This window comes from Chinchilla lanigera, unplaced genomic scaffold (assembly GCF_000276665.1).
Source record: "Chinchilla lanigera isolate Chin_1 unplaced genomic scaffold, ChiLan1.0 scaffold00018, whole genome shotgun sequence".
Lineage (NCBI taxonomy): Eukaryota > Metazoa > Chordata > Mammalia > Rodentia > Chinchillidae > Chinchilla > Chinchilla lanigera.
In genome coordinates, this window is record NW_004955419.1 from 25,209,030 (window position 1) to 25,219,375 (window position 10,346).

The following is a 10,346-nucleotide window of genomic DNA, read 5'->3' on the forward strand; positions in this document are numbered from 1 at the left end:
TAAAGAGAGTTTTGCAAAAATATTCATAAGGAATGTTCCATGTGATGGTTAAACTTGATTGTGTCAACTTGATTGGCTTAGAAGTCAAGGAGATAAATACAGCACACTTCTGAGTAGTCGTGGAGGTACAGCCTTAGGTATTATATCTAATCCCTTGGAGCTGGGGATTTAGCTCAGAGGCACAGCGCCTGCCTGGCAAGTGCAAGGTCGTGAGTTCTCCTGGTACCAGAAAAAAAAAACCAAAAAACAAAAAAAACTAATCCCTCCCCCTTACTCTCTCTGGTGCTATTCCTCTGCTCTGCTTCCTGGCAACCATGAATGGAGCAGCTTTGCTCCACCACACCCTCCCACCATGATATTTTTGGAGCCGGCTGATCATGGACTGAATCCCCTGAAGCTGTGAGACAAGTTAAACCTCTCCTTCTTTAAACTGTATTAGGTATTGTGTCTTAGTGACAGGAAATCTAATATATTCTTATATAATTTACAACTGCATGTAAATCTATAATTATTTCAATAATTTTAAGTTAACATGTATATCAGAGCTGTCACTTAATACTAACAATCAACTGTATAATGGATTATTACTATAGAGAGAAAGCTAGGAGTTGTGATGATGGAAATGGAACTACTTAGGACAGTGAATAACCATATTTCAGTAGTTGGTCAGAATTTAGAAAATCATGACTCAGTACCTTTCACATCTGGTAGATATTGTAGTCCATCATCTTTCTTTCCCAACAAACTAGTATCATCTGTGTCTGTAAGAGAAAAAAGTTTTTAAACTAAGAAAGATATGTTGAAACTGCATCATGAAACTTCCCATTATTTCAAAAGTTCCAGGTCCTTCTTAAGTCTCCATCCATGTATCCTGTTCTCATATTTGCTACCATATTCTCCCTTCCTTTTTCTCTCTCCCCAGATAGATAATATGATATATATTTATCATATATGAAATGTTTTGACATATACCACACTGTGGAGTGGTTTCTACCACTGTTTTCATCAACTGTCTCATTTCTCTCTAGGGCTCAAGGTATCCCAGGTATATTTATCCTTTGTATGATGAAGAGACTGGTTTCATTTGGACTTCAACTCAGATGTCACCTACTTTAAAAGTCCTGTACAAACTAAAATAACACACTGAGAAATGGTAACTTTCTCTCCTAGGAACAAGGACCTCAAGATTTATCATCTACCTGTGTTTTCCTGGAAACACCTGATTAATATGGAATCTCAGCTGTTATCAAACAAAATGTACTGTAAAAAAAAAATAAAAACGTACTGTAAAAAAAAAAAAAAAAAAACAAAAAAAAAAAAAAAAAAAAAAAAAAAAAACCCCTGATTTGTGAATTGCCTGTGCACTAGAAGAATTGTAAAACTGTAAATACCTGCCAGGAGACACATGCTTCAGCCTCCCAATCACAGTGTGGTAGGTAGTATAAAGGTTTAGTTAGCTATCAATAGAAAACTATTAGGAGAATCAAAATAAAACTTTAGGCCCAGGCTAGGGATTTAGCTCAGCCACACATCGCCTGCCCAGCAAGTGCAGGGTCGTGAGTTTGATTCCCACTACCGGGAAAAAAAAAAGAAAAACTTTAGGCCCAACCACTATAAAACCGTATAAATCTACATAAATCTACAATTCTCAGGCATAGCCAACTATTCTGAACTTGACACTACAGGGAGTACTACCTCAAACATGTACTAATTCTTCAGAGAAGACACTCTTTCTCTAAGCTATTCTTTCCACCTAAAACGCTAACCTAAGAAAAATATCCACCTATAGAGGATCTGTGTCATGAAATAACTTCCTCTATTATGCCCATACCAACCCAACCTGGAAGTTCTTGGATAAATTTCTAGGACATTCTCAGGTAGCTCAGACCAGAGGTGCTGCAATCAGTTGGGCAGTGTGTCACAAATGATTTCTTACCAAGACAAAGTACCAAACTTGGCCTTACGACTTCTTCCCCTTTAGTAAGTCCAAAAAGGAGGACAGATATGGTAGGAGGGAAGTAGAGTTAGTAAGCAAAAAAGATGTACAATCCTACTCCATAAGAATGTGCCTGGCTGGAAGTGATGGTGCATGTCTAATCCTAGCACTTGGGAGGCTAATGGAGGAGGAATGCCAAAAATTCAAGGATAGCCTGGGCCACACAGTGAATTCAAGGCCAGTATGAGCTACACAGCAAGACCCTATACCCCCAAAAAAGTGCCTGGTCTACACGTGTTACCAAGGAAATTATCTACTATCCCAGTCCATGTTGGCACTACTGAAGAAAGAGGATTAAGAACCTCTGGCTTCAGTGACTATAGACATTTCTCTAGGGGTGGGAGACAAAAACTCATTCCTATATGGTATCATGGTTCCTATAACAAGTAGCAAGAAAGGCAAACAGAATTTTAAACTGAAAGTAATAATTTTACTTTATATTATGTGACTTCACACCAACTCTGTAACTATACTTAACATTTATGGGTTAAAAATTACAAGGAAATAACATGAAAACAAAATAAACTATCTCTACAAAATGGCTGAGAAACATATGGCAACATGTTTTTTGCTGATGTTAAAATAAACTGAACTCTTAGCTATAATCAAATTTGTTATACCCTAGAACTATAAATGCACCTAAAATTGCATGTTGATCACCTTAATAATAACCAAGAAGCAAGGTTTCTATCTTAAGATGAAAATAAATGAAATAAATATATAAATCATAAGAAATTCTAACATTCTCAAACATGTAATAATAAAAGAAAATAAGATTTCAAAGATTCTTCATTTTAAAAGTTTAAAACTCTGCAAAGTAAGATTAAAGATAATATTAAAGATAGGTCTCCAGGTGAGCAGGATGTATTTTACCTGTGCAGTGACCAAGGTGCCTTATATCAATTTGTTCCTGCTTTAAACAAGATGCCTCTCGAACAAAACAGGGGTTGTTATAGGAGCTCCCATCAGAAGCACACACAGGATTAAAGCTGTATCCGCTGCAGTCTATATTACATACACACCTGTTAGAAAAGACAACAATCACCTTTATTTGACAACCAAAGTATCACACAATGCTGCAATGGTAAAACAGAAATTCATGTCTATTGCTCTGCTTTCTGGAACAGAAGTAAATATACTGCTTTATGTCACTGATGAAAGCTTAAACACACTGAGCACTCAACTAAAAATATTTTTCAGGTGAGGATCTGAAAAGAATTTCATTTAGATATTAACCCAGTAGTTTCTCAAGAATTTTCATATTTAGATCAAATAACCAGGAGATGTCCAATGTCAACAACATTAATTAAGAGACAAAGTGGCACAGAGGAACAAACACAGATTTGTGTTACCAATCAGAAGTCGTGAATCTAAATCCTAGCCCTACTAATCACCAGATTTGTGTCCAGGTCCTTCCTCAAGTCTTATTTATCAATCTGAAAAACAGAGGCAATAATTACATACCACCTCGCCAAATAAATGACAAGCTTAAAAATATAACAGACACAAAATATGTAAAATGCAAGGCCTATTTATGCACTTTGTAGCTGTACATCTATCTGTGTAACTAAGTCCACTGAATTCCAGGTACTACACCACGGAGAAGGCAGGGATGGACAAGGATGAGTGTTCCTCTCAAGGACAGAGTCTTGGGAACAGAAAAATGAAAACAAAGAGATTCTCCTATTTTCAGCACATGTTAGACTGTGAACCTTCATTAGCACTGGATATATCATCTTCTTAAATGCATACATAAGCTGGTAATAAAAAGCCAAAAATGTTCAGGACAAAAGTCAAATGAAGACATAAACTGAGAAAGGTTGATTGAATTCTAAAGCTGTTTTTCACCTTGAAGGCATTTGTCAAGCTGGGTAAATTCAATTATCAACTTTTTGGTTTTGTAGGCCTCTGGGGACAGGAGACAAATAATACTGACCCACCTATGCAGAGGGGTCTAGAAACCCTAAAATAGCTGCAACTTCAAGAAGTCACAACCCTCTGAATGAAGGTTGAGTTGCCATGTTCCAAAGTAACTATTAAAAGGGGCTGGGGGACCCTACCCTGAACCTTCACAGAGGCAATAATTTAGAATTCTACTTAGTTGTTCTGAAAATCCTCAAGCCCAGAATTTATCTTAAGAGGTCAAGGGCTGAAAGGAGCCATAGGCATACAACAGAACCAAATACAATCTTCCCTGAAAAACCTCAACTTCACCCCAGATTTCATGGATTCTCCAAGATATAGTTCTGAGAAAAACAAGCAGCACACGTGTACGCACATGTGCTTGCACACACAACACACACACCCTACACACTCATTCAATCATATATCTACAACAAACAAGGAAATAAAACACCACCAAGTAAAATAAGCAATATATTACTAGAAGCGACAAAAAATGCAATAGATAGATTTAAAAGCAAAATAAATAAACTAGGGGGCTGGGGATTTAGCTCACCGGCAAAAGTGCCTGCCTGGCAAGCGCAAGGTCATGAGTTCGGTTCCCGGTACCAGAGAAAAAACCAAAAAAATAAAAAAAAAAATAAATAAATAAATAAACTAAAAGAGAATTAGTAAACTGTAAGGGAAATTTCTGTTCAAGCCACAGTAATCAAAGAAAACATATGAGAAAAATATGAAGAGGTATAGAAAACAATCAAAAGAGTTTGTAAGAATCAAAGTTGTATAAGAGTTAAAAGAATGAAGCAGGGCAATATTCTCAGCAATTTCTCCTCAAATTTTCAAGAAAAAAGACTAATATAAACTTATAAAAGTACAACAAATCCAAACAATTATCACAAATGAATCCACTTTGAAATATCACTGTGAATTTTACAGCCAAAAAAAAGGGAGTATTTCAAAAGGGACCAAAAAGATAACTCACCTTCAAAAAACCAAAAATAAAAAAGACGGGGCTGGGGATTTAGCTCAGTGGCAAAAGCGCCTGCCTGGCAAGCGCAAGGTCGTGAGTTCAATTCCTGGTACCAGAAGAAAAACAAAAACAAAAATAAAAAAGACAACAAATTAAAAAAAAATACTGAAGCTAAATTATTTACAGCCAAAATAGTGACACAGTAACTGCAGTGCACTAGATAAAACAGAATTATATATAAAGAGAAAATATTTTTCATGAATGAAAGAAAAATAAAATTTGAAAGAAATCAAAATAAGAATTTCTCATCTACTAATTGTTTAAAAGGAATTTCTAAAGGCATTATAAAAATCATCTGTTTGTGCTTCAAATCTGAGATACGAAACAAGAAAACAAGTATAAATATGTGGATTATATCAACAAAAAACTGACTATACAGGACAACAACAATACTCTGTGGTCACAGTTTTTAGAAACAGTAATTCAAATGCATTTACTACATTATTATGATAGCACACAAGAGGGGCTGAAAATAAAATATTTAATATTAAATATTTAATATTTAAATATTTAAACAGAACAGATGTTAATGAACTTCAGAATGTGATAAGTTGAATATACATGCTAAAATTGCTAAGGTTACCACTAAAAGGAAAATCCATAACTTTGAAAATAATAGAGAATAAAATTGTAAAGGAGAGAAAGGAGAAATAAAGTAACAGAAAAAAATCAAAATATATCAGTACTTAAAATATATTTAAGTATTTTATATTTATATTTATATATTTATATTTATATTTTATATTTATATTTTATATTTATATTTAAATTCTCCAGTTAAATAACACATTAGATAAAATTACAAAAGCCAGCTATAGGCTTGTAAGATACATGTTAGGACACGGTGATATAAAAACTTGAAAATAACAGGACAGTGAGAGAGACCGGCACAGCACATCCCGCGGTTATTGTGGGTTGCGCCTTAGTCTGGGTCACCACAGCCAGCCACCCAGGGAACTCGGGCTGACGCCCCATGCTCTGTGGTCATTGTGAGTTGCACCTGAGTTCACAGCGTCATTAGCCAGCCACCAGGGAATTCAGACTGTTGCCCCAAGCCCTGTGGTTATCGCGTGTCGCGGGTTAGTCTGGGTCACCATCACCAACTGCCCAGGTAACTCAGACTGGCGCCCCATGCTCTAGGTCATTGTGAATTGCAACTGAATTCAGGCTGCCATTAGCATACTGCCGGGGAACTCAGACTGGCACCCCACATCCTGTGGTTACTGTGGGTCGCACGTTAGTCTGGGTCGCCATTGCCAGCCACCCAGGGAACTCGGGCTGACACCCCATATTCTCTGGTGATTATGAGTCATGCCTGAGTTCAGAGCACCATGACCAGCCGCCAGGGGAACTCGGACTAATGCACCGGGCCCCACGGACATTGTGGATCACGCCTGAAGCCCCAGGAGCCCTTAGTCATCTGCCTGAGGAACTCAGACAGGTGTTCCAAGATCCGCTAACATTGTGGGTTGTTCCCAAGGTCCTGAAGAGACAGGTACACCCCATCAGCTGTCTGAGGACCATAATCCAGCAACGCATGTTCTACTGACATTGTTGGACAGCCTCAGGCCCGGGCATCCTCAGTCAAGTGCTTGGGGACCCTGGCCCCAAAGGCCAGTGCTCCATTGCCATCGGGGCTCTCATCTGAGCTGTGTATTCCACCAACTGCCTGGGGATCTTGGACCCAGTGGGACACTTCCTGCTGCCATCATGGGGCAAGCCTGATAACCAGGAAATCGAGAGGCCCTAGAGACCTTCCAGTGAGCTACCCAGGCAGGGTGAGACCCAGTACTTTACCTCCAACATCCACAATGACAAGACGAAGGACCAAAATGCAATCACAGAACTTCACCCCAACCAGAACAAGTCCAGGAGATACCAACATAGGAAAACTCAGAAGTCACACACCTGAAATCTCTGAAATGATCACAACTGAAGTAAAGAAACAACTCCATCAGGCCACAGAAGAAATCAGATCAGAAATAATCTCTCAGGTAAAAAATGAAACTCCAACAATAATGAAAGAGTTGCTCAGCACATCTAAAGAGACATATACAAAAATATAGACAAGTATAGAAAAATAATGGAAATGTTAAATGAACAATACAGAAAAGGACTAGAATGCATGCAATAGATTCATACACATATCCAGGAAATCAAAACCTCCATCAAAAGCTGGCAAAACTACCTGAATGAAGCCGAAGATAGAATTTCAGATCTTGAAGACAGCATTGCAGCTAATGATCGTGAAGGAAACATTTCTTAAAAATTACAAGGAACCAGGAAATAACAATCCAACAGTTGCAAGATGATGCAAAGAGAAACGATGTAAGACTGATAGAAATCAATGAAACAGGAGTCAACACAAATGACCTAAGAAGACTATTTGCAGAAGTAATAGCAAAAATTTCTCAAGTATGGAAAAACAGTCTGCCATACAGGTAATGAGGCATATATAACTCCAACAAGTTATAACCAGAATAAAACTACACCCAGACATATAATAGTCAAGATCCCAGAAATCCAGCAGAAGGATAGAATATTAAAAGCTGGTAGAGAAAAGAAACAGATCACCTATAAAGGAAAGCCCATCAGAATGATGGCAGATTTCTCAACAAAAACCATCAAATCAAGAAGAGCTTGGAGTGAAGTATTACAGGTCCTAAAACAAAGCAGTTTTCAACCCAGACTGTTGTATCCTGCAAAACTATCTTTCAAATTCAATGGAGAAATAAAACACTTCCACAACAAAGAACAACTGAAGAACTTCAACAGTGCCAAACCAACCCTACAAAGAGTATTAAAAGATATTCTAGAAAGAGATAAAAATGATCACAATTTCAAGAAAAATAGAAAGGAGCCACCTAGCAGAGAAAGCATTTAAATAGAGAGTAAAAGTAGGAAACTGACAGCAAGTAAATAACATGACAAAGACAAGCCAGCACATAACAGTTATAACCATTAATGTAAACGGCCTCAATTCACCAGTCAAAAGAAGCAGACAGGCAGAGTGGATCAAGAAACAAAATCCAACAATATGCTGTATACAAGAAACACATTTAACTCAAAAGGAAATTCATAGACTTAAAGTAAAAGGTTGGAAAACAATTCTCCATGCAACAGGAATCCAGAAAAAAGCATGAGTAATTATTCTGATTGCAGACAATGTGAACTTCAAACGAAGAATGATCAAAAGGGATAAAGAAGGTCACTACATACTTGTTAGGGGAAAACTTCAAGAGGAAGAGAGAACAATCATAAATATGTATGGCACCCAACTATACAACACAAACCTTAATAGACATGAAAAACTAAATAACTATTAACACTATTATAATAGGGGACCTTAACACCCCAATGACACAAAGAGATAGGTCAACTAGAGAAAAAATCAGCAAAATAACAGAACTGAACAAAACTTGTGAACAAATGGACTTACTAGATGTTCACAGAGTGTTCTACCCCACAATATCAGAATACACATCCTTCTCAGGTGCACATGGGACATTCTCTAAAGTAGACCACATAAAAGCCTACAGAACATGCTTAACTAAATGCAAAGGAACTGAAATTATCCCATGCACACTATATGACCACAGTGCAATGAAACTGGAAATTAATGACAAAAGGAACCAGAAAAACTCCATAAACACATGAATGTTAAATAACAGCCTCCTGAACAACCAATGGGTCAAAGATGAAATTAAACAGTATCTACAAACAAATGAAAATGTAAATATAACTTAGCGGAATCTGTGGGATGCACTGAAAGCAGTCCTCAGAGGGAAATGTATAGCAGTAAACTCACACATGAGGAAAACAGAATGAGAACAAATAAATAGCTTAATGCTGCACCTCAAACTTTGAGAAAAAGAAGAACAAGCCAAGCCCAAAGTCCAAAGAAGAGAAGAAATTATACATGTCAGCGCGGAAATTAATACAACTGAGACAAAGAAAACACTACAAAGAATTAATGAATCCAAGAGTTGGTTCTTTGAAAGAATAAATAAAATTGATAAACCCCTTGCCAACCTCATCAAAAAAAGGAAAGGAAAAAACTCTAATTCATGCAATAAGGAATGAAAAAGGTGAAATCACTACAGATCCTATACAAATTCAGAAGATCATCAATATGTACTTTGAAAATCTTTACTCCCATATGATGGGAAATACAGAAGAAATGGAGAGATTTCTAGATAAGTATGTATTACCAAAGTAGAATCAAGAAGAAATAAAAATCCTGAATAACCCAATATCAATTATTAAAATTGAAAATGTGATTAAAAACCTACCAACCAAGAAAAGCCCAGGTCCTGATGGATTCACAGCTGAATTCTACAAGAAATCCAGAAAAGATTTAATGCCAATTCTTCTCAAATTCTTCAATGAAATTGAAAAGGAAGCAATTCTCCCTAACTCATTTCTGGAGGCAAGAATTGATACCAAAACCAGAGAAAGACCCAACCAAGAAAGAGAACTACATGCCAATCTCCCTAATGAACATAGATTTAAAGACACTCAAGAAAATATTAGCAAACAGAATTCAGCAAATCATCCAGAAGATTATACATCATGACCATGTGGCATTCGTCCCAGAGATGGAGGAATGGTTCAATATATGTAAATCAATCAATGTTACACACCATATCAACACAGCCAAAAACAAAACCACATGACACAGAAAAAGCTTTTGACAAAGTCCAACGCTCATTCATCATAAAAACCCTACAGAAAAATAGGAATTAATGGTCTTTACCTCAATCTGATCAAAGCCGTATATGATAAATCAACAGCCAATATCATACTAAATGGACAAAAAATGAAAGGTTTGACTTTAAAATCAGGAACAAGACAAGGATGTCCACTGTCACCACTCCTATTCAACATAGTTCTGGAAACATTAGCCAGAGCAATTAGATAAGAGAGAGATATAAAAGGAATAAGGATAGGAAAGGAAGAAGTAAAATTATCAGTATTCACAGATGACATGATACTCTACCGGAAGACTCCAAAAACTCCTAGAATTAATCAACAAATTCAGTAGCAGAGCTGGATACAAAGTCAACACTCAAAAATCAATAGCATTCCTATACACAAAAAGCAAACACACTGAGAGAGAAATTAAGGAAAGCATACCTTTAACAACAGCATCCAAAAAACTGAAATACTTAGGAATCAATCTAAAAGAAGTGGAAGATCTTTACAGTGAAAACTACAGTACTCTGAAAAAGGAGACTGAAGAAGATTTCAGAAAATGGAAAGGATATTCCTTGCTCATGGATTGGAAGAACCAACATTATGAAAATGGCCATACTTCCAAAATTGTTGTACAGATTCAGTGCAATCCCAATTAAAATACCATTAGTATACCTCACAGATCTAGAGAAAACATTCCTAAAATTAATGGAACCAGAAGAG

General features: G+C 36.7%; 1 protein-coding gene across 1 annotated transcript in view; it reads right to left on the reverse strand.

Annotated features, from left to right (window-relative positions):
- Tmeff1 (transmembrane protein with EGF-like and two follistatin-like domains 1) overlaps window positions 1-10,346 on the reverse strand; it is a gene marked incomplete at its 5' end in the record, with an annotated part of 94,688 nt that overhangs the window by 19,899 nt on the left and 64,443 nt on the right. Inside the window, 2 exon segments of the mRNA XM_013513288.1 lie at window positions 696-761; window positions 2,870-3,018. Coding sequence (XP_013368742.1) covers window positions 696-761; window positions 2,870-3,018 — 215 coding nt within the window.